General features: G+C 55.0%; 1 protein-coding gene across 1 annotated transcript; it reads left to right on the top strand.

Moving 5' to 3' along the window:
- The first annotated feature begins 5859 nt into the window (after positions 1-5859).
- Positions 5860-23551, top strand: TJP3 (tight junction protein 3). Its single transcript, XM_054716919.1, has 20 exons — positions 5860-5922; positions 6038-6147; positions 7282-7384; positions 7613-7961; positions 8545-8648; positions 10035-10194; positions 10455-10563; positions 13372-13430; positions 13670-13736; positions 13940-14096; positions 14610-14718; positions 14832-15069; positions 16179-16390; positions 18709-18804; positions 20358-20428; positions 20826-21036; positions 21114-21214; positions 21592-21873; positions 22901-22947; positions 23328-23551. Exons 1-20 carry the CDS (start codon positions 5875-5877, stop codon positions 23428-23430), a joined length of 2736 nt encoding a protein of 911 aa, XP_054572894.1. The 5' UTR covers positions 5860-5874; the 3' UTR covers positions 23431-23551.
- Positions 23552-23617: the final 66 nt, after the last annotated feature.

Here is a 23617-nt window from a genome sequence, read left to right as displayed (position 1 = left end):
GGTGGGGGTGAGGGTGAGGGCGAAGGCGGTCACCTCGGCATCCCGAAGGCGTGTCGCGGCGGGGGCGGGGCGGGCCGGTAGGGGAGGCTGAGGAGGAAGGCCAGCAGGTGCAGCCCGAGCGGCGGAGCGGGCGGGAGAAGGGCGACTGCTGGGCACCCACTCCGCCGCGAACCTCCCAACCTCCTCCCGCACCCCAGGGTGGGAACCGATTGACTGTTTCCAGGCTCCCCTGGGACAGGGGCGCTGGAGAGCCCTGAGTGGACCATGGCGGTGAGATTCCAGGCGAGTAGCCCGCCGAGGGCGGGAGGGGGAGGGAATCGAGCCGAGGTGGGGCTGGTCACCAGGACCCCTGATCACCCTCTGCCTATGGAACAGGTGGGGAAACTGAGGCCCAGAGGCTTGCGGTGGCTAGCCCGAGGCTGCACAGGGAGACGCGTGGCGCCCCTCGACCCTAAAAGCTGCCTCCATGACCCGGTAGACCTGGGTTCAAATCTTTCTGTGTAACTTGAGCCCGCGAGCCAACGCCTCTCCGTACCTCATCCATAAAATGGGTGATTGTCATTTTAAAGAAGAATGGAGAGAGGATTCTAAGAGGAACGTGTGTCTTAAGCACCTGGCGTGTAGTAGGTGCTCAGTAAGTGTTTACAGCGGCTCCCAGGGGGTATTTGAGGAAGTGAATGGTAGAACTGTTGGTAGTGACTTCATGTGTGGGCTGGGTGGCTTTGGTGAATGCGGGGAGGCTGCTGGAAAGGGAACCACCATATATTGTGTTCCTACTGTATACAGAGTCCTTAACTTGCATGACCCGGCAGATATAAGGGTCAGGGGTCGCGAGCCCCCTTTACACTCAAGTAACTTGCCGGATTGGAGGCAGGGGGTCCCTGTGTCTCTATTTGGGGGGACTTCGCCTTCCAGGATGGAGCTTGAATTGACTCACACGCACAGTAGTGGGTTTTAGATTGGCCTGGAGGGGTAAACTGAGGTCAGAGGGGTAAACTGAGGCCTCAGGAAGTACCACACACTGCTCTGGGCTTTAGGGCGGGACAGTTCTGGTTCTTTACACCTTCCTGGCTGCAGGAACCGCTCCCAGAATCCCCTCACCAACTGAGTATTTGGCACCCCCACCCCCCATTGTTCCTGGAGGTGGGGACGGAGAAGGGGAGAGACACCTGAGGCCTGGGAGCCACTTGCCTGGGGCTGTTGGACTTGGTAGGACCTGTCCCTCTGGTTGTCTCTCCTCTCTGGTGTTTGCAGTGTTTGTGTCCAGTGCTGCATTTGGGCTGAGGTGGGGTGGGGGATGGGATGGGGAAAAGGTCCAGGCCCAACCCCTCTGGAGCTCACCTTGGTCTGTGGGGGTGGGGTGGGGGGGGGGAGGAGGGGCAGAGGCCTGAGGGGGCTAGGCACACTGGACCGATCTGGTTGGGTTTCTGGCTGAATCTGGCCATTATTCCACCTCTCACCCATCCCTCAAACTCCACGGTGCCTATCAGTGGGGACAATGCTGGGATCCCAGGCGCCCAGTCCTGCCCACCAGGAGCCCTCAGACTGAGCAGTGTAGGGAAGACAGGTGGACTGGGACACCCCAAGTTTCAATAATCAGGGATGTGTGTGTGTGTAGGGGGGCGGGGGTCATCGAGGACTCATTTCCTGGAGGAAGAGACCGTAGCACTGGGGACATGAAGGATAAATAGGAGTTTGTGCCCTAGCCAGTTTGGCTCAGTGGATAGAGCATTGGCCTGCAGACTGAAGGGTCCCAGGTTCGATTCCAGCCAAGGGCACATGCCCGGGTTGTGGGCTCGATCACCAATGTGGGGCGTGCAGGAGGCAGCCAATCCATGATCCTCTCTAATCATTGATGTTTCTATCTCTCGCTCCCTCTCCCTTCCTCTCTGAAATCAATGAAAATATATTATTTTTTAAAAATGGGAGTTTGCTAGGGAGTGCAGCATGTCCAAGGCCTGGGAAGGAGGGCCCAGGAGGTGCTGATGGCCGTCACCAGAGTACCCAGAGAGACAGCCCAAGAGGAGAGAGCAGACATTCCCAGACTGATGATCACACAGGGTGATTTAAGACGGTTTTGGATGCTATGAATAAAACGTAACAAATAAAACAGAGAGGGGTGATAGGGTGCCAGGGGAGATTGGCTAACCAAGGAGGGCTCCCTGAGGAGGTGGCATTGGATCTGAGACCCAAGTGGCAGGAGCCAGCTTTGTGCCAATCCTGAGAGGGTGTCCCAGGCATAGACCTGCCTGGATGAGGCCGGAGCGGGTATCTGTACCCAGATCTGCCCTTTCAATCTTGGGGTGAGATGGGATTCTAACCAAGTGAGCTACCCAGCCAGGGCAAAGGTTTGGAGGTGAACCAAGCTGAGGTGGGCTGAGGGGTGAGGCTTGACCCCCGGGAGGCCTCCAGTATCCATGCAGGTGAACGTACACAAGCTGAGACAAGCCTGGGCCCCTGCACCTGCACCTGCCCCCGCCCCTGGGACTCTGGTTCCCTGGGGGCTGTTTTGTTAAAATAAAGCTAAGAAATCAAAATTGGGGGAGGGGGCATTTAATGACACCAAGTATAAAATCATAGCAAGTAAAAAGATTCTGCTTTGAAAAATAAGTTCAGAAGAAAAAAATTAACCAGGTGGTTAAGAGCACGGGTGTGGCCCTAGTGGGCTAGCTCAGTTGGGAGAGCATCATCCTGACCTGCCAAGGTTGCAGGTTTGATCCCTGATCAAGGCACATACAAGAATCAACCAATGGCCCGGGCCGGGTGGCTCAGTTGGTTGAGCATTGAACCAGGAATCAAGAGGTTACCGGTTCAATTCCTGGCTAGGGCACATGCCCGGGTTGCAGGCTCGATCCCTAGTGTGGGGTGTGCAGGAGGCAGCCAATCAATGATTCTTTCTCATCATTGACTAGTGGCCCAGTGCACAAAATCCGTGCACATTAAAAGGGAATTAATTAGAAGAAATATTTTAATATTGCTAGTTGCCCTTTCTCTATAATAGAAGCGTCAGAAATGAAAGAAAATTAGTAAAATGTATATGAAAATCTTCCTCCTGTCAGAGTCTGGGGTGTGCCACAGGATCCAGAGTCAAGTCCCCGCCCACCTGCAGCGCCTCAAAATCGCGCGAGACCCAGACCCAGCTGGCCCCACCCCCATTGGGCAAGATCCAGACCCAGCCGGCCCCACCGCTGTCAAGCCCCGCCGGTTGGGGGGAGCACAGCCTCAGGGCCCCTGTCAAGCCCCACAGGGGGCGGGGGAGCGCAGCCTCAGGTCCCCTGGCCTGGCGCCAGGGCAGGGGTGCATCTTGAGGTCCCCCATCAAGCCCTGCCAGGCGGGGGGCGTAGCCTGAGGTCCCCCAGTCTGGCGCCCGGGGGCGAGGGGCACGGCCTGAGGTCCCCTGTCAAGCCCCACCGGGTCGGGGGGCACAGGCTCAGGTCTCCTGCCCTGGCCCAGCACCACGCAGCCTCAGGTCCCTGCTGATTGCTCCTTAAGGTTCCTTATGGGAACTCAGCCTCCGCTCTGGGTGCAGCCATCTTGTGTTACAGAAACCCTGCCTCCACTGTGGGCGCTGCCATCTTTGTGATGGTGCGATGGTTAATTTGCATATTCCCTCTTTATTAGATAGGGTGTTTCTATCGCTCTCTCCCCCTCTCCCTTCCTCTCTGAAATCAATAAAAATATATTTTAAAAAAGAATTAACAATGAATGCATAAATAAGTGGGACAACAAATCGATGTTTCTCTAAAATCAATTAAAAAAAATAGTGAGCAGTGGGGCAGGCTACCAAGGTTCCCGCATGGAAAGTTACTGAACATCTCTGCACCCCCCTTTCCTCCCCTGTAAGATGGGAAGAGCAGCAGTACCACTTCCTAAGGTCATTTGGGATGCAATGAATGGGTACGCGGACCGTGCTCGCTAACGGCCAGTGCTGAATAGTGTTGCTTATTAAAATGATGCAAAGAAAGGCCATTGTTATTACTTCTCACAATAACTGCCATCTCCCAAGGCTCTAGGCTCCCTCTGACTCCAGGCTCCCCTCCCACACCTCAGCCCTGAGTGATGGTGGCGGGGGTGGGGGTGCCCATTTTGAAGATAAGGAAGCTGAGGCTGGGAGAGGCAGCACCACGGCCAGCAAAAGGCAGGCAAGGGATTTGAGCCTTGGATGTGAGCACTGACCTGTTCCTGGTAACTGCAGGGCCCTCAAGGCCCCTTCCTCATCTTCGCTTCTCTCTCCTCTCTCCTGCCTCCCCTTCCCACTCTTGAGAGCCGGAAAGGCTGCTTTCCTGGGAACCGAGAAGAAAAATCCCTGGAGTGCAGCTGGGGAGGGGTCTTAGGCTTGCACTGTGCCAGACTGGGGAGGGGGAGTCATTTTTACAAGACCCCCAGGGAGAAGGGCAGCCTGGCAGAAGGTAGGGGAGGGGCGAGGGCTGGCTGCTGCCCAGGCTCCATGTCCCCCCATTCTCCCAGGCTGTCCTGACCTGGGAACTTGCACTACAGCTGTGTTCTCAGCTCTACCATGAAAGTAATAGAAACTGCATCCCCCAGCCCCACTTCCATCAGCTCGGTGGTCTTGGCAAGTGACTTCGCCTCTCTGTGACTCAGTTTCCCCATCGGTGATAGAAGATAATAGAATTTCCTCTTCAATAAATGAATTAAATGGGAAAGTACATGTAAAGTGCCTGGCACAGTGCAACTGGCGTGGCTCAGCGGTTGAGTGTTGACTTATGAAGCTGGAGGTCACGGTTCAATTCCCGCTCAGGGCACATGCCCGGGTTGCAGGCTCGATCTCCACTGGGGAGTGTGCAGGAGGCAGCCAATAAATGATTCTCTCTCATCATTGATGTTTCTATCTCTCTCCCTCTCCCTTCCTCTCTGAAATCAATTAAAAAATATATTAAAATAAAAAAAATACATAGAGTGCCTGGCACAAAAGAAGCACTTCATTCATTCAGTAAATAGTTATGGAATATCTGCTGTGATCCAGGCACTCAGGACTCCACTGTGTGAACAAGACAAAAATCTCTGCCCTCCGGAGCCAGTATTCTAGAGGAGGAGATCGACAGTGAACAGATAAAAACCTAGGGATGGTCAGGGGGTCACAAGTTCTATGAACTAGAACCATGTATCGGGGAAAGGCACAGACGGTGGTCTGCTGTGGGGCAGGAGGGGGTTATAATTCTAAGCAGGGTGGTTGGGAGGCCACACCAAGGAGGTGACATTTGAGCTGAGACCTGAAGGAGGTGAGGGAGTCAGGTGGGGAGCTGTATGTAGGAGAGAGTTCCAGGTGGAGGGAATAGCATGTGCAAAGGTCCTGGGGGCAGGAACCTGCCTGGCGTGTTAAAGGAACAGCTAGGCTGGTATAGCTGGAGCAGAGTGAGCTCCCTCTGCCTGGCACGCCTTGTTAGATCCCCCCAGGGATGGAGCAAGACCTTCCAGAGGGAATGGTGCCAAGAACTCACCTTTTCTTTGCTCCCAATACAATTTGTTCACTTAACACAGTTTCTCATTTTTGGCACTCCCAGCATTTGTGTCTGGACCTTTCTCTATGGCGAGGCTGTCTAAGGATTATGAGGGTGTTGAACAGCATCCTTGGTCTTCATATACTCAGTGCCAGGAGCATCCCCCAGTTTTGACAACCACTCATATCTCCAGACATCTCTGAATAATTTCTAGTTGAGAACCATGGACTTAAATCCATTTTGCAGATTGAAAAACTGAGGTCTCAAGAGAGGTAGCTACTTGTTCACAGGCTTAAACCATGGGAATGTCAGATCGGGGCTCCCCACTGGGGGCTGGGGGACCTCCAAATACTCCGACGGATGTGCTGTGACCCCACGCCCACCACCCCTGTTCCCTTTATGCCAGGTGTTGGACATGGAGGAGCTGACCATCTGGGAACAGCACACGGCTACCGTCTGCAAGGTGAGGCCTCCCTCTCCCTGAGCGGGTGCTGATGGGAGTGGCAGTGTGGTCTCAACGGGAGAACCTTTGTCCCGGAGGGAAGCAAAAGCTCATTCTGCCTCTGATCCCCCCGCAGGACCCCCGCCGGGGCTTTGGCATTGCAATCTCTGGTGGTCGTGACCGGCCCGGTGGATCCGTGTTTGTGTCCGATGTGGTGCCTGGAGGGCCGGCTGAGGGCAGGCTGCAGTGAGTATCCAGGCAGCCCGGGTTTGGGCCAGAGCCAGGAGGCTGGAAAGTGCCGGTGCCTTCCAGCTCTGTCCACACAGGGAGTGGAGCTGGCAGCAGGACAGTCAGTGATGGGCCCTCGCTCTCCCCGAGGCACTTCCTGGGCCTCCGATGCTGTGGCTGGGTCCGAGTGGCCCCAGGGTGCTCCAGGACCAAACAGTCTCCTGGAAACCTCTTTTAATTTTTCAATTACAGTGGACATTCAACTTTTTATTAGTTTCAGGTATACAGCCTAATGGTTATACATTTATATAACTTACAAAGTGATCCCCCCCATACGTCTAGTACACACCAGACATAGTGATTACAATATTGTTCTAAATGTAAGTTGTTGTTTTTTTAAAGATTTTTATTGATTTTTAGAGAGAGAAGAAGGTAGAGGGAGAGAGAGAGAGAAACATCGATGTGTGAGAAACATCGATCGGCTGCCTCCTGCACGCCCCCCACTGGGATGAAGCCGGCAACCCAGGCACGTGCCCAGAACAGCCAGCAAACCTTTCGGTGCCCGGGACAAACCCAACCACCTGAGCCACACCGGTCTGGGCCACGTCATTAAGTATTGTTGACTGTAATCCCCGTGCTGTGCTTTACATCCGTGTGGCCTGGAAACCTCTCTTTGGCCGAGGGAAGGGGAACCAGGGTGCTGAGCCCGGAGGGGCAGGAGGCTCCTGGGAGGCCTGGGGAAATGGTTCTGGGGTCCGGGTGGCTGACGGGTGGTGCGGCTCAGCCCCGAATCTGGGACCAACTTCACAGAAAGAAAGACTAGGAAACACAGGCTGGGAGAGAGAAAAGCAGGAAGAGGGAGCTGAGGAAAAAAGCGAGGAGGTGATGGAGGAGCCCGTGGTAATCCCAGCTTCCCTTCCACGATGGTATTGTGTGATTATAGCGGGTTCTACGAGCCCCTGTTTTACAGATGAGGAAACTGAGGCCCAGAAGGATAAATGCCTTTGTGAGCCTGGGGACACTAGTGAATTAGACCAGGGGGTGCCTTCCCCGAAGCGGGGCCCTGGGGAGGCACCAGGGGCCCTCAGGACAGGCCTGTGGAGAGGGGCTCCTAGGTGAGGCCTCCTCCCTGAGACCCGACTGTTCCCTCAGGATAGGGGACCAGATTGTCATGGTGAACGGGGTGTCCATGGAGAATGTCAACTCCACCTTTGCCATTCAGATACTCAAGACCTGCACCAAGCTGGCCAACATTGTGAGTGGGGGCCGGGCGGGAGCGGCAGGCCCTGGCTCAGGGGCACCTCTGCCCCCGGCGGAGTCCCGCTGGCTCTGGGACACGGGGGCGGTGTGCGTGTGAGCACATAGGCTCTTGTTCCCATCTCACAGCGTGGATGTTGAGGCCCAGGGTGGCTGGAGTCCCCCAGGGCCGCCCTGGTGGATGGGACAGCTCAGGAGCTGGTTGCCCCTCCACCTCCTCCCATAGACCGTGAAGCGTCCCCGGAAAATGCAGCTGCCCAGCACCAAGGCCAGCCCCGGCGGCCCGGGACACCGGGACTCCGATGAAGATGCTCCCTGGCGGCTCGAGGACGCAAACCACGGCCGGGGCTACGAGGGCGACACGTCCAGCGGCTCCGGCCGCTCCTTGGGAGAGCGCTCCCACCGGCCCCGGGCAGGCCGCCGGAGCCGGGCCGGCAACCACAGGAGCAGGAGCCCGGGCGGGGGCTCCGAGGTCAAAGGGCTGGCCCTGACGTCCGGCTTCAAGAGGCTGCCCCGGCAGGACGTGCAGATGCGGCCAGTGAAGTCCGTGCTGGTGCGGAGGAGGGAGAGTGAAGGTGAGCCGGCAGTGGGGGCGCTGGTGGCAGAGGGGCTTGGGGTCCCCTTACTGTGTGTGGTCAGCAAGGTAATGGCCCCAAAGACATCCCCAGCCTGGTCCCAGGACCTGTGGACAGGTCAGCTCACGCGGCAAAGGGACTTGGCCGATGATTAAGCTAAGGTCTCTGAGATGGGGATGACCCTGGATTCTCCAGGGAGCCCATTGTCCTCACAGGGTCCTCCTAGGAGGCAGGCAGGAGGGTGAGAGTCAGAGAGGGCAGAGGCTGCGCCGCTGGCTGTGAGGATGGAGGGAGGGCCACGGAGGCGGGAATGCGGGGCCTCTGGGAGCTGGGAGAGGCTGGAAACGACGCTCTGGAGCCTCGTGCGGTGACCCCCGAGTCCCTGCAGTGACACTGTGTGTCCTATCAGGCCGTCACTGTCAGAACAGCCCCGAACGACGGGGAGGGAGCCAAGCCTGACCCTTCCGGTGGGACGGCAGCCCTGAGAGCGGGAAGGCCCAGGGCAGGCAAGAAGGCTGAGCTCTGAGAGGGCCCGGCAGCCCAGACCCCAGGCCCTGCCTCAGTTTCCCTCCTCTCCCCACAGAGTTTGGGGTCAAACTGGGAAGTCAGATCTTCATCAAGCACATTACAGATTCGGGCCTGGCCGCCCAGAACCGGGGGCTGCAGGAAGGAGACCTGGTCCTACAGGTGAGCCCAGGCTGATGCTGATGCTGATGCTGCTGCTTCCCTCCTCCTCCTCCTCCCCCTCCTCCTCCTCCTCCTCCTCCTCCTCCTCCTCCTCCCCCTCCTCCTCCCCCTCCTCCTCCTCCTCCTCCTCCTCCTCCTCCTTCTTAATATATTTTTATTCATTTCAGAGAGGGAGAGGGAGAGAGAGATAGAAACATCAATGATGAGAGAGAATCATTGCTCGGCTGCCTCCTGCACGCCCCACACTGGGGATCGAGCCCACAACCCGGGCATGTGCCCTTGACCGGAATTGAACCCAGGATCCTTCAGTCCACAGGCCGACGCTCTATCCACTGAGCCCAACCAGCTGGGGCTGAGCCCAGGCTTCTTGTTGGGGGCTTGGGATAGGGAGACGAAGGCCAGAGGTGATGAGTGGCACTGAGTCATAGGTCAAGTTCAGCAGAGCTGACCCTGAGCCATTTGACTTCTGTGTTGTTGCCAGTTTCCCAAAAGTTGGAGGTGGCTTTCCCCTCTTCTCCCCTCCACCCCATCTGCTACGAATCCACTGCCAAATGTTAGTTTCTAGTACCCCCTTGCGGTTGTCTGTTTCTAGTATCAGAATCACTGGTCAGCTGGCTACAGCTCTGATTTCCAGACCTGCCTTAGGTGGATGGTGCTCATGGGAGACCAGGCTTAGAGCAGCCGCTCTGCCTGAAGAGTTGGTGTCTTTCCAGACTCTGCTCCTGAACATGTTTGATGCCTAGTGTTCGATTTCCAAGCCAATTCCAGTTGCTTGCTTCTAGAATCTCCTCAGAGTAACCTGTTTCTAGTGATGACCCTGAGGAATTGTCTGTTTCTCGTGGTTTGGGGCCAACCCTAGAAACAGCTGTGTGGGGGACCAGAGCTCACCATCCCCGGGGTCACTGAAAGCAGACACTCCCGAGGGAGAAGGTCAGGAAAGGATTCTCGGTGTGAGTGGAAATGACGCCAGTCCTCACCGGAAACTGAGCTTCTAACCTGCCTCCAGAGGTTTGTCTCCGGGGCCTCCGGGAGTACCTCACGGTACCCTTCAGTACCACCTCCCTTCCTTCTAACTAGACTCGCTTCTAACAGGTGTTCATAGCGTCTCATAAGAAACTTCCCCTCCCAGGGAGGCGAGAGCGCCAGCCTGTTTCCAATCCCCTCCGGCTCCTTAGGAAATGGTGTTTCTAGGATTCTTGTGGAAGTTAGTTCTTGGTCTGGACGCCTCTCCCAGCAGGAATCCAGCTGTATCCTTTTCTCTTGAGATGTCTGTCTTTCGTAACCCCGGTGAGAGCGTGTTTCTAAGTCGTCCCACCAACATCTGTTTCCAGTATCCCCCTCTCCCTCACTAACGCACGTTCTCTCTTCCTTCCCGGTCCCTTTTAGATCAATGGGGTGTCCAGCGAGAATCTGTCGCTGAGCGACACCCGGCAGCTCATCGAGAAATCAGAAGGGAAGCTGACCCTGCTGGTGCTCAGGGACCGAGAGCAGTTTTTGGTGAACATCCCGCCGGCTGTCAGTGACAGCGACAGCTCCCTCCTGGACGGTGAGGGGCCAGGAGGCAAGCCCGGGGGGAGGGATGGGATGAAGGGCAGAGCCAAGGAGTCCCTGAGCCTGCCCCGAGGGACTGAGAGAGGGACAGGAACTTGCTGAAGGCCGCACAGCAAGTCAGGGCCGGAGTTACCTGGCTGAGCCTGACTCTGGTCTCGGTCCCTTTGCTTGGAGGGGCCTTGATGCTCCCCTCTATGAAAGGGGTCCAGCCTGGAAGGCGTGACTGTGGCTGACGGGATGCCCTCTCTCCCACAGACATCTCAGACCTCTGCTCAGAACTGTCTCAGGCGCCACCATCCCATGTCCCACCACCACCCCAGCACAGGCAGCGGAGTCCTGACACCAACCGAACCAGTTCCCCTGTGTACGTACCCCCCGTTGGCCAGAATGGTGGAACAGGAGGGGAACGTGGGCGTATCTTTTCCAGCTGGGGGTAGCCTTGAGGGTGTAGTCCTGTAGCCTGCCTGGAAGAGGCCTCCCTGTCCACAGATAGTCTTTCTTGCCCACAGTAGTGGCTTTTGGTTCTTGGGTACTAGGAGAACCAGATATGGATCGACTTAAAGCAGAAGGAACCGGATTCCATAATGCTTCCTGGAAGACTTCAAAAGGCATAAGCCCTTTGACCCAGCAAGGCCCTTTTAGGGATTTCTCTTGGGGGCAAAATAGCCCTGGATATATTCTGGGACTGGAGGACGCTGGTTTATGATGACGATGTTTATAAAAGGAACAATTGGAATTAATTTGTATTAATGTGTGGCTGCTGTAACAAAGTGCCCCAAAAAAGGGTAGCTTAGGACAATAGAAATTCATTGTCTCCGTTGTGGAGGCTGGGAGTCCCAAATCAGGATGTTAGCAGGGCTGTGCTCCCTCTGAGGGTTCCAGGGGAGAATCTGGCCCAGGCCTCTCTCCCAGCGTCCGATAGCCTCTGGCATCCCTTGGCTCCCACACAGCCGTCTCCTCCCTGAGTGTCTGCATGTTGTCTTTCCTCTATGTGTGTCTGAATCTGTGTCCAAATGTTCCTGTTTTATAGGGACACCAGTCATATAGGGCTAGGGGCCCACCCTGCTCCACTATGACCTCTTCTTTACTAATTATATCTACGACAATCCCATTTCCAAATACCATCATATTCTGGGATGTTGAGGGTTAGGGCTTCCACACATGAATTTTGAGGGCACACAATTCAATGGCTAAAATACATACATGCTCAATACTTGGCGTTTATTTAGATATTAGACACCTCACTTAAGCTTTCAGCACCCTGAGAAGTGGGGGGTTGTATCTGTTATCTAAGGCTGAATAAATTAACCCCAAATCTAGCAGCTTGAAACAATAGCCAATATTTATTATCTCCCATCATTTCCGAGAGTCAGGAAGTGGGGGGTGGGGGGCGGCTGAGCTGAGTGGTTCTAATTTGTAATCTCATGAGGTCACAGTCGAGATGTGTCTAGGGCTCTAGGCTTTCGGGGTGGATGATCCACTTCCAGGCTCACTCCCATGGCTGTTGGCAGGAGGACTCAGAGCCTCACCAGGTGGGCCTGTCCTGGTTCCCTAAAGCGAATGACCTAAGAGAGCGTAGGTGAACCTAATCTCAGATGTGTCACACCTTCACTCTGGTCACACAGGCCGACCATGGTTCAATGTAGTTACTACAGCAGGCCGTTACTACCAGGAGGTGGGGGTCTCTGGGGGCCATCTCAGAGGCCAGAGGAGGGCCCATCCCAAGGCCCCAACTCTTACTCCATTGTTGCCTCCTTAGGGTGCTAATTAATTATGTCAAAAGGAGACGATGCATGTGTGTACTTAGCCCATAGTGAATGCTCATTGCGTGTCTTTTATTTTATTTTAATTTTTTTTATTGATTTCAGAGAGGAAGGGAGAGGGAGAGAGAGAGAAAACATCAATGATGAAAGAGAATCATTGATCGGCTGCCTCCTGCACACCCCCTACTGGGGATCGAGCCCGCAGCCCAGGCATGTGCCCTTGACCAGAATCGAACCTGGGACTCTTCAGTTCGCAGGCCTACGCTCTGTCCACTGAGCCACACCGGCTAGGGCTCACTGTGTGTCTTTTCCACTCTTTACTATGATCATAATACATCCTTGCTTGGGAATACTAGACAGCCACGAAAAAGGATGTCTGGGAGATTATATTTAAAAGGCCCAGCAAAATGCACTTGGCGTCGTGTGGGGTGAATGAACCACATGGTAGAATGACACCGGGTTTGGGGGGACTTTGGTGTGATCTTCCAGGGCATTCCGCCTGCACACAGACAAATGGGTGCAAGTAGCTTGGCAGGTTTCTCTGACGCAGGCTCCCTACTCCACGAATCTGTCCCGGGACGTGTGGGGTGGGGAGTATGGTGTTTTCCAATGGCAGCCCCGGGGCTTCACAGGGTGAATGCCGTAAATGCTAACACAGGGCCTGATCTAGATTTTCTTCCAGAAGCATACCTTTCCCCACGCATGTTTATTGGAAAGCATCTGAAAGGCGTGCAAGTGGCCCGTCCCTGCTCACAGTGGGCCGGTTTTGCAGGGGACTTTCTTTTCTTCACGTGGTTTAGCAGGATACCAGAGACTGGAGACTGACACACAGACGATTGTTCCTCCCAGTTCTGGAGCCTGGGAGTCCACGGTCAGGTGCAGCAGGGTCAGATTCCAGGGTGGGCCTCTTCCCGGCCTGCAGACGGCTGCCTTTTTGCTGTGACCTCACCTGGGGGAGAGAGTGCTCTCTGGTGTCTCTTATAAGGACACCAATGCCATGAGGGGCCCCACCCTCATAACCTCAGCTAACCTTGTCACCTCCCAACGGTCCTGCCTCCTCACACAATCCCAGCAGAGGTTAGGGCTTCGCCATGTGAGCTTGCAGGGACACAAACATTTGGTCCATAGCAACCTCGGGGACTTTTCACTCATATCAAAACAATAAAATGACTGTTTGTCCCAGGCTCCTTTCACCTTGACCAGCCCTCACTGGAGACTTCACCCCACTCAGCCATCCCCACGGCTCAGGGCAGGAAACCGAGGCTCGGAGAGGGAGAGCAATCGGTTTGCTATGACACGGCTACGGAAGGGCAGAGCCAAGATTTGAATCTGAGTTCAGATAAATGACAGTTCTAAAAGTCACCCCTTGACATCCACCCCCACCTCACTCCAAACCTGTACCCCACCAGGGAGAGCCCCCAGCTTTGGCGGAGAAGTTCTGTGGATTCCAGAACCACGTTGGAACCAGGTAAACAGAGGGAGGGTGGGTGGGGACTCTGAGCACCCCTCCTCTGACTGTTTTAATCCCAAGTGGTGAGGCTGTGCCAGGCAGAGTGGGAGAGTCGGCATGGGCCTACAAGGTCAGAGACAGCTCCCTGGGAAGGACTGAGGGCTGGGTGATGGCACATAGAGGGACCCCCTATGGCAAAGGTTTGGTGGCTGGACTGGCCAGTGTGCTTGGGAAACAGACCAGCTGCTCCCTTTCAGATACCCCCAGGCAAAGCAGCTATGACATCTACAGGGTGCCCAGCAGCCAGAGCATGGAGGACCGCGGGTATGTGCACTCGGAAAAAGCCCACCAACGGGACACTCCCACATCCCGGGGACCGTCCCGGTCCCAGTGTGCTGATGGGACCACCACAGGTCCTGCACAGCTATTTGGGAAACTGAGGCCCAGGGGGGGGGGATCTCCCAGGCATGCCCAGGGGATCACCTCTCTGCCCACGCTGGACTGACCTGCCTCTGCCACCCCTGCAGGTACAGCCCCGACTCACGGGTGGTCCGCTTCTACAAGGGCACCAGCATTGGGCTGCGGCTGGCTGGAGGCAATGACGTGGGCATCTTCGTGTCCGGGGTACAGGAGGGCAGCCCGGCTGAGGGACAGGGCATCCAGGAAGGAGACCAGATTCTGCAGGTGGCTGGTGGTGGGCGTGGTGGCATGCTGGGTGACGCTCCCGAGTCTGTCACAGCCTGTGTCCTCCCCGGGGTCTGCTGAGAGCAGGGGTGACCCACCAATTGGTTCCACATGTTGTCCCCGTCATCACGCTGGTGTCTGTGACCTAGGTACTGTCTGTCCGTACATCTTTGTCCCTGTCACGACCCTGTGACTGTGACTCTTCGGAATGTCACAGAATTTCCCACCACGGTCACGATCGCCCTGATGAGACCCCACCATGCCTCGGGTCTGTGTGTGCCGGTTACAGTTCCTGTGTCCTGGGTTCTGGCCCAGACTTCCGTGCGTCTGTGACACCCATGCTGCCACGAGGCGATGCCTCCCTGCCCCCCCCGCCCCCCCCCCCCCCCGTCAGCTGTCCCCAATCGCTGGGGCCCCCTGGAGTTGGGGGTGAGCTTTGTCCAAAGAAGAGCTGGGATCTCGTGCCCAGAGCTTCATTCCCGTTCCCCCTCCCCGCCCCCTATGACCTGGCAGGTGAATGACGTGCCCTTCCAGAACCTGACTCGGGAGGAGGCTGTGCAGGTCCTGCTGGGGCTGCCACTGGGCGAAGAGGTAGAGCTGGTGACGCAGCGGAAGCAGGACAGTGAGTGGGGCGGGGGGGAGGGGGGGTGCATGGCCCACGGCGAGGCCCACTCCCTGGGGAAGGGAAGGCCTAGGCGGCAACCCCACGGGCTCAGAGCCTCTCCCTGTCCACAGTCTTCCGGAAGATGGTGCAATCCCGTGTGGGCGACTCCTTCTACGTCCGCACACACTTTGAGCTGGAGCCCAGCCCGCCCTATGGCCTGGGCTTTACCCGTGGCGACGTCTTCCACGTGCTGGACACGCTGTATTCCGGCCCCGGGCAGAGCCACGCCCGTGGAGGCCAGTGGCTGGCGGTGCGCATGGGTCGTGACCTCCGGGAGCAGGAGCGCGGCATCATTCCCAACCAGAAGAGGTGGGGACCACTCCCACCCTCCGTCAGGCTGCCCCCCAGCCTCCATCTCCCCGCGCTGTCACTCCTCAGCAATGTTGGTGGTTCAATCGGGGCGATGTGCCGATGGCTCGGGGCGGTAGGGTCGCGCTTGTACAGGACTCCCAGGGCTGCTGTAAGAACTCAGTGCAAATGCAGTGGCTTCAGTCCACACAAATTCTGGAGGTCAGAAATGCAAAATGAACGCTTCAGCCCCAGCCGGTTTGGCTCAGTGGATAGAGCGTCGGCCTGCGGACCAAAGGGTCCAAGGTTCGATTCCGGTCAAGGGCACGTACCTCTGTTGCAGGCTCCTCCCCCACCCAGGCCCTGGTCAAGGCTCTTGCAGGAGGCAACCAATCGATGTGTTTCTCTCACATCGATGTCTTTCCCTCTCTCTTCCACTCTCCCTAAAAATCAATGGAAATGGAAAAATATCCTCGGGTGAGGATTAACAAAAAAAACAAACAAAAAAAAAAAACCCAAAATGAACGCTTTAGGGCTACAATCCAGGCGTGGGCAGGGCTGGTCCTCCTGGAGGCTCCAGAGGAGAATCATTTCAGGCCCCTTCCTCCATCGTCACAGCCAGCAGCGCAGCCTCTTCCATCTCTGACTCTGACCCTCCTGCCTCTTCTTTTTCTTTTTTTGTTAATCCTCACCAGAGGATATTTTTTTAAAAGAGAGTGGGAAGGAGGGAGATAGACAGAGAGAGAGAAACATCGATGTGAGAGAGACACATTGATTGGTGGCCTCCTGCATGTGCCCCGACTGGGACCAGGGATTGAGCCTGCAACCGAGGTACATGCCCTTGCCTGGAATCGAACCCACAACCCTCCAGTCTGTGACCGACGCTCTAACCACTGAGCACAGCCGGCTAGAGCATAATTCTCCTGCCTCTTATGAGGACCCTGTGATGACGTTGGGCCCCCCAGGGAATCCAGGGTCATCCCCATCTCAGGGGCCTTAACTTCATCCCCTCTGCAGCGTCCCTTTACCATGGGAGGTGACATGTATGCAGGCCCTGAGACTGGGACGGGGTCATCTCTGGGGCTGTTATTGTGCTGATCCCAATGCTCCTTAATCTCCCTTCTCCCCAGGGCAGAGCAGCTGGCCAGTCTGGAGGCCGCCCAGCGGGCCGTGGGGCCTGGGCCTGGCGCCTCGGCGGGCTCTGGTGGACGGGCTGAGTTCTGGCGACTACGGGGTTTTCGTCGGGGAGCCAAGAAGACCATCCATCGGAGCCGTGAGGACCTGTCGGATCTGACCAGGCAGGGTCACTACCCACCATATGAACGTGTGGTGCTTCGAGAAGGTGGGACCAGGCTGAGGGGCCTGCAGACATTCTAGTGTAGCCGTCCGAGGCCACGATGCTTACCTCTCTCCTTCCACCAAAAACAGCCACTTTTGGTGATTTTAGGGCACAGAGGGGACGGGAAAGGGGCTTCATTCCTTAAAAATCAATTCCTATATCCAATAGAAATATGCAAGCCACATATAGAATCTATAAAAAGAAATGGTTGAAAATAATTTTAATATATATATTTTTGTTAATCTTCACCCAAGGATATTTTTTCCATTGACTCTTTTAGAGAATGGAAGGGAGGGAGGGAAAGAGGGAGAGAGAAACATGGATGTGAGAGAGATACATCGATTGGTGGCCTCCCAAATGCGGCCCGACTGGGGCCAGGGATCGAACCTGCAACTCAGGTACATGCCCTTGACTGGGAACCCGTGACCCTTTTGTGCTCAGGCCTACCCTCTAAACACTGAGCAACATCAGCCAGGACAATAATGTTTTTAAACATGCTCTAACCAAATCCATACAAAATTATTAATGAGGTATTTCACAATCTTTTTTTTTTTTTAATACTAAATCTTTGAGATCTGGTGTGTGTTTTGACAGCACATCTTAGTTTAGATGAGCCCCATTTCAAATGTTATACAGCCTGCTAAGAGTGGTATTTACAATTTTAAATGGTTGAAAAGAAATTTAAATTTTTTTGGTGATACATGAAAAGAATTGAAAGCTGCCACTAACTTGAACATAAAGGTTCATAGCAACGTTATTCACAATAGCCAAGAGGTGAAAACACCCAAGTGTCCATGGACAGATGAGTGGATAAACACAATGTGGTTCACCTACACATGGAATATTATTCAGCCTTAAAAATGGAAGAAAATCCTCCTGGGTTTGGGTGTGTGCACGCGCATGCACAAACACACGCACACACACACACACACACACACACACACACACACGGGAAGGAAATTCTGACACCTGCTACATCATAGATGAACCTTGAGGACATTATGCTCAGTGAAAGAAGCCAGGCACAGGACAAATACTATGTGAGTCCACTCATAGGAGGTCCCCCAACATTGTGAACGTACTAATACAATGTACAGGTTAAGAAAGTGAATTTCATGTTATGTATATTCTACCACAATTTAAAAAAAATACGCCAGCACAAAAACAGCACAAAGAGCCTTTCCCTACCCAAGAAAGGGGAGGGGAACAGCCTTCTCCGGACTCAGGAAGGGGAGAGATTAAGCTCTTGCCCAGTCTCAGGGAAGAAGGGATTAGAACCAGGTGCAGAGACCTATAGAAAAAAATACTGCAGGAGGATGGGAAGAGCTAGCTAGTCACCCAGGAGGAGAAAGGACTCAATTGCTCTTCAGCAGCTGCGCCAAGATCCAGACAAAAAGACTTAAAAATCAAAGGCCATGTCCTTAATTTCTACCCCACCCCCACCCCTGCCAATGAAAGGTGAGAAATATGAATATATTGAGCTTTTAAGAGATAGGCCTGGAAAGAGAGGAGAAAAAGAGAAGGTGCAAGGAGAGGGCTGGCTACTCACTCTCCTCCCGCCAAGATTTCTTCTGCACCTGCTTCCTCATTGGTGAAAATGTCTGTCCGTTAGTCTGGGGTTCAGCAAAATTCTTCCTGCAAAGGGCTGGACAGTAACAGTTTTAGAGTCTGTGGGCCAGATAGTTTCTTTCAAAACCACTCTACTCTGCAGGAAGGCAGCCAGAGGCAGTACATAAATAAATCAACGTGACTGTGCCAATAAAACTTCAAAAACAAGCAGTGGGCCGAATGTGGCCCTCAAGTTGTACTTTTGCTGACCACTGAGTTAGCGAGATTCAACTGCGATAGCAGAGACCCCAAGTGACAGCTGCATTAAAGAAAGTTTCTATTTCAAGTAACAGTCCCAGCGTAAGCTATTGAGTATGGTCTGGCTGCTTCAGTTTCAGGGATCCAGGCTCCACTGTCTTGTTGTTGTGTTTTGTTTGTGTTTGTTTTTGTTTTTGCCTGTGTGGTCAAAGACAGCGCACCCATGCCCACATTCCAGCCAGCAGGAAGGGGAAAGAGGACGGGGAGGGCTCACCCCTTTCCTTGAAGGATACAACCCAAAACTGCACCCAATTCTTCTTGCACCCCATTGGCCAGAACTTAGTCACATGGCCTTCCCTAGCTGCAAGGGAGGCTGGTAGATGTAGTCTTAGCTGACCAACCAAAGGCCTAGCTAGATGATACTACAGGGGAGGAAGAAAGGGGTCGTGCAAGAACCTAGCAGTGTTTGCTACAAAAGGGATCCTGATTCTTGTCATTGTTTCTTGGCCCCTCAGCCAATTTCAAGCGCCCCGTGGTGATCCTGGGACCCGTGGCAGACATTGCTATGCAGAAGTTGACTGCTGAGATGCCTGACCAGTTTGAAATCGCAGGTGAGAAACCAGGCTCCTTGGCAACCCTGCTGGTGAATCATTTCATAACCGTTCCCCAGCCCCTGGGGCTGAGGCCGCTTGACAGGGGCTGCTAATGACGCTGTTTGGATGTTAAGAGTTAGAACAGGAACCACCAGCAGACGTCCTCCATCACTCCCGGCACTCTGGCTGGACAGAGCTTCAGAGTTCTTAACACAGTTCAGACAGCCGATGCCAATGGAACCAGTGAGCCACTGTTCCTTCCTTTGTTCGGGAGGTTTATTTATTGAGCTATGGACACAGCATCGAACAAAATACACGAGGTCCTCCAAGGAGACCAAACATTAACAACTACAGAAATAAGCTAGAATTGGGGCCAACAAATTACATCTTCCAGGCCAAATCTGGCCCACTAGCGATTTTTATACAGCCTGCTCAGAATGGTATTTACATAGTTTAAGTGGTTGAAAAGAAGTTAACTTTTTTGTGACCCATGGAAAGAACTGAAAGCTGACACTTGAACACGAAGGTTCGCAGCCGTTATTCACAATAGCCAAGAGGTGGAAACACCCAGTGTCCATGCACGGATGAATGGATAAAGACAATGGGGTCCCTCCAGACAATGGAATATTGTTCAGCCTTACGAAGGAAGAAAATTCTGACCCCTGCTACAACATAGATGAACCTTGAGGACATTATGTTCAGTGAAATAAGTCAGACACAGGACAGATACTATGTGATTCCACTACAGGTCCCTAGAGGAGTCAGATCCATAGAGACAGAAAGCAGATGGTGGGAGCCACGGCTGGGGGAGGAGTGGGGGAAGTTAGTGTTTAATGGGGACAGAGTTTCAGTTTGGGAAGATGAGAAAGTTCTGAAGATGGATGGAGGGGATGGCTGCACAGCAATGCGAACGTGCTTAATGCCACTGAGCTGTACCCTTAAAGGAGCTTCTTCTTTTTTTTTCTTTATTGATTTCAGAGAGGGAGAAGGAGAGAGAGATAGAAACATCAATGATGAGAGAATCATTGATCGGCTGCCTCCTGTACACCCCCTACTGGGGATCAAGCCCGCAACCCAGGCATGTGCCCTTGGCCGGAATCGAACCTGGGACCCTTCAGTCCGCAGGCTGATGCTCTATCCACTGAGCCAAACCGGCAAAGGAGCTTCTTTTGAGTCACCACAGCCCAAGCAAAGGCCTAGAGTCAGGACCAAGCCTGGGAGAGCGATTGTCTGGAGCACAGACCCTGCATCAGGCTCCTGTCCCTGGCAACCACTGGCTCCATGACTCTGAGCTGGTGACCTTATCGACCTGAGGCTGTTTCCGCATCTGCTAGATGGGCCAGCAACAGCCACCCTCCTCAGGAGGAGGAGAGGGCCGAGGCCAGGAGGGGACACATCAGCAGTGTGGGGCGCGAGTCCAATGGGAGATGCTGCAGCTGCTGTTAGGATTCTTCTCAAGGGCAATGGGGAGCCATGGCGGGTCCCTGAGCAGGGAAGGGACAGATAGACAGGCATTGGCGGGGCTAGGGAACTAGCCTATTGAAGCTGCCGGTTGCCTCTCCACTCCACAGAGAGCGTGCTGAGGACTGACAGGCCATCTAAGATCATCAAACTGGACACCGTGCGGGTGATCGCGGAGAAAGTAAGCAGGGTCCCATTTCATGGATGGGGAACCTGAGGCCCAGGGTCCAATCTGTTCTCTCCCCACTCCCTGCGAGTGTGGTCTCCCAGGGAGCCCCCTCCCGAGGCTTTGTGATGTGAGGGCTTGAGGGAGACAGAGCCTGCCCAGAGTCACACACAGCCCCGGGAAGAGGTAGAGAGACTCCAGCTGGGGCTCTGGGCCTCAGAAACTGTGGCCTGGGTTATCCCCAACCCCACCTCCACCACGCTGGCCTGTGGATGTGCGAGGGCGGGGTCCACGCTGACCCGACCCTCACTCTCCCTCTGATTCTTCACCTGTCTCTTTCGGCCTGTTTCCGGGTGTGTTTCTCTCTCCACGCTCATCCTCTCCCACTGCCCCCACCATGGGCCCTGCCCAGGACAAGCACGCACTCCTCGATGTGACCCCCTCAGCAGTGGAGCGCCTCAACTACGTGCAGTACTACCCCATTGTGGTCTTCTGTGCCCCCGAGAGCCGCACGGCCCTCAAGGCTCTGCGCCAATGGTTGGCGCCAGCCTCCCGCCGCAGCACCCGCCGCCTCTACGCTCAAGCCCAGAAGCTGTGGAAGCACAGCGACCACCTCTTCACAGGTAGGGCGGGCGTGGGAGCCCGGGTAGGCCGCGGGTCTGGCCTGAGTCTCGACCGCACTGATGCCCCCTCCCCGCAGCCACCATTCACCTGCAAGGCACAAGCGACAGCTGGTACCAGGAGCTCAAGGCCATTATCCGGGAGCAGCAGATGCGGCCCATCTGGACAGCCGAGGACCAGGTACCCGGCCAGGGTTTGGAGCCTCTGTTTGGGTTTAGGGGTAGGTGAGGGCTCAGGGGCATAGCCAAGGCCAAGATTTGACCTGAGATCAGGGTCTGGATCTGGCACCCGAGGTGAGATGGGATTGGGAGACTCAATTTGGCAATTGGGGATGGATTCAGGGGTTGGGGCTCAACTCAAATTTGGAGGGTCAGGCAAAGGGTCAATGGTCAGAACTCAACCCAGGGGTCAAGGGTTAAGCCTCAACTTGAGGGTCAAGGGTCTTACCTGGTTTGAGACTGGAGTTTAAAGACGGTGTCCTGGGTCTGGGTTTGGTCTGAGATCCAGGAGGGCCTGGGCTGGGGGTTTTGGCTCAGCCAGACCACCCCACCCCACAGCTAGATGGCTCCCTGGAGGACAATCTGGACCTCCCGCACCGTGGCCTGAACGACAGCTCCGCGGATCTGAGCTGTGACAGCCGGGTCAACAGTGACTACGAGACGGATGGCGAGGGCCACACGGATGGCGAGGGCTACACGGACGGCGAGGGTGGGCCCCACACAGACGTGGACGAGGGGCTCCCAGCACCAGCCCTGGTCCGGTCCTCGGAGCCTGTGCTCGCGGAAAAACCCCAGAGCCTGCGGGATCATGGGAGATCCTCAGGCCACCGAGGGGCCCAGGTGAGCAGGATACGGGGGTGGCCTCGGCCAGGGTCTGGGGATGGTGCAGACACACGGGGACCCTATTTTCTGCCGTGATGTAAACAAACAGAAACTTCTCTGATCAGATCAATATCTGGGACCCAGACCTATGCTTATGAACTGCTGAATCACTCACAGCAAATATTCCCATCCCTGTGCATGAGGTTCCCGTATCTGGGACACAGGGTGGAGATGCTAAAAGTCTCGGCATCACAGGGTGCTTGTGTAAACTCGGCACACTTAGCCCAAGCCCTGTTCACAGCTGGATGTTTGGCAATAACGTATATTCCTGTCCTGCGTGGGGCTGCCTCAGACCTGGAGTGCCTGTGAATGACACAGGTTCCCTTCCGCAAACCCTCTCGGTAAACGTAAGGACGTACACGTCTACGGGGTCTGGCCGAGTGGTGGTCCCGGGGGCGGGGCGGTGCCCAACCTGCTCCACTGACCAGGGCAGCCTCCTGAGGGGCAGGCACTGCCCTAAGCACTTCACATGTGCGAACGCATTTAGGAGCTCCTGACAGGAGTCCTCTGAAGAATTTTACACACGGGCAACCCAATTCCCCCTTTGCTAACGGGCTGGGAGATAGCCAAGGCCTTCCCCTGTCCCAGCCTATTTTCTCATTTAAAACTGGGGATGAGCCGGCCAGTGTGGCTCAGTAGTTGAGCATCAGCCTATGAACTGATCATTAGGAGGTCACAGTTCGATTCCCGGTCAGGGCACATACCTGGGTTGCTGGCTTGATACCCATGAGGGGGCATGCAGGAGGCAGCCGATGGATGATTCTCTCTCTTATCAGTGATGTCTCTCCCTTCCTCTAAGAAATCAATAAAAAAATATAAAATATAATAATAAAATTGGGGATGATTTGTAGACTTGTGGTGGGGGCAAGAAAGCTTGCGAGTAGCATTGCCTGGGCAAAGGGGGGGAAGTGGGATGGGGGTTGTTACTCACCCCAATTTATCATACTTTTGGGGGAAGGGTTAACCTGTTTTCTCCCTCTCCAAGGTGGACAGCTACCACCCACAGGGTCAGTGGCGACAGGAAAGCATTCGGTAAGAGCCTCTGTACTTCAGATTGAGGCCCCTCCACCCTTTCTCTGGGACTCAGGGTTTGGATGGTGGTGGAGACCTAGAACCAGGCTATGCCTTTGAGGCGCTCCTATTCTGGTAGGCAAGATAGAGCCAGAGCCACTCAGCTCCATGCAGAGCCACGGGAGTCGGAATCCTCTTTCTGGGAAGGCTTCCTGAAGGAGGGGACATTGGAGCTAGGGCTTTGAAGGCTGTGAAGGAGCTCATTAATAAACCCAACCCCCAAAGGCCCAGCTTGCTTATCTCTGTCCACACCCAGTGTGCCCAGTAGTCAGCCTCAGTTAACGGTAGGTAAGTCCATACGCTCCTCACTCGCAGCCTCTATTCTATTTCTTGACCCCCAGGACATATGCGCGGGAAGCTGTGAGGAAGAAGTTTACACAAGCCCGTGATGTGGAGTCTTCCGATGAAGATGGCTATGACTGGGGCCCAGCCACCGACGTATGACCCCCTCCTAGGTGGCAGCTGGCCATCCTCCCTTTTCCTCTCAGGAGCTTGGACTCAGTTTCCCATACAGAACCTCAAACCCTGCTCCTCCCACCTGGTCTTTAATAAATATTTTCACAGCACTGGCTTCTAGTGGCTTCCAGGAAGAACGTGGGTGCCAGAGTTAAGTCCTGTCTTTCCGCTCATA

Source organism: Eptesicus fuscus, chromosome 6, assembly GCF_027574615.1.
Source record: "Eptesicus fuscus isolate TK198812 chromosome 6, DD_ASM_mEF_20220401, whole genome shotgun sequence".
NCBI classification, from domain to species: domain Eukaryota; kingdom Metazoa; phylum Chordata; class Mammalia; order Chiroptera; family Vespertilionidae; genus Eptesicus; species Eptesicus fuscus.
This window is presented reverse-complemented; position numbering and strand designations above follow the sequence as displayed.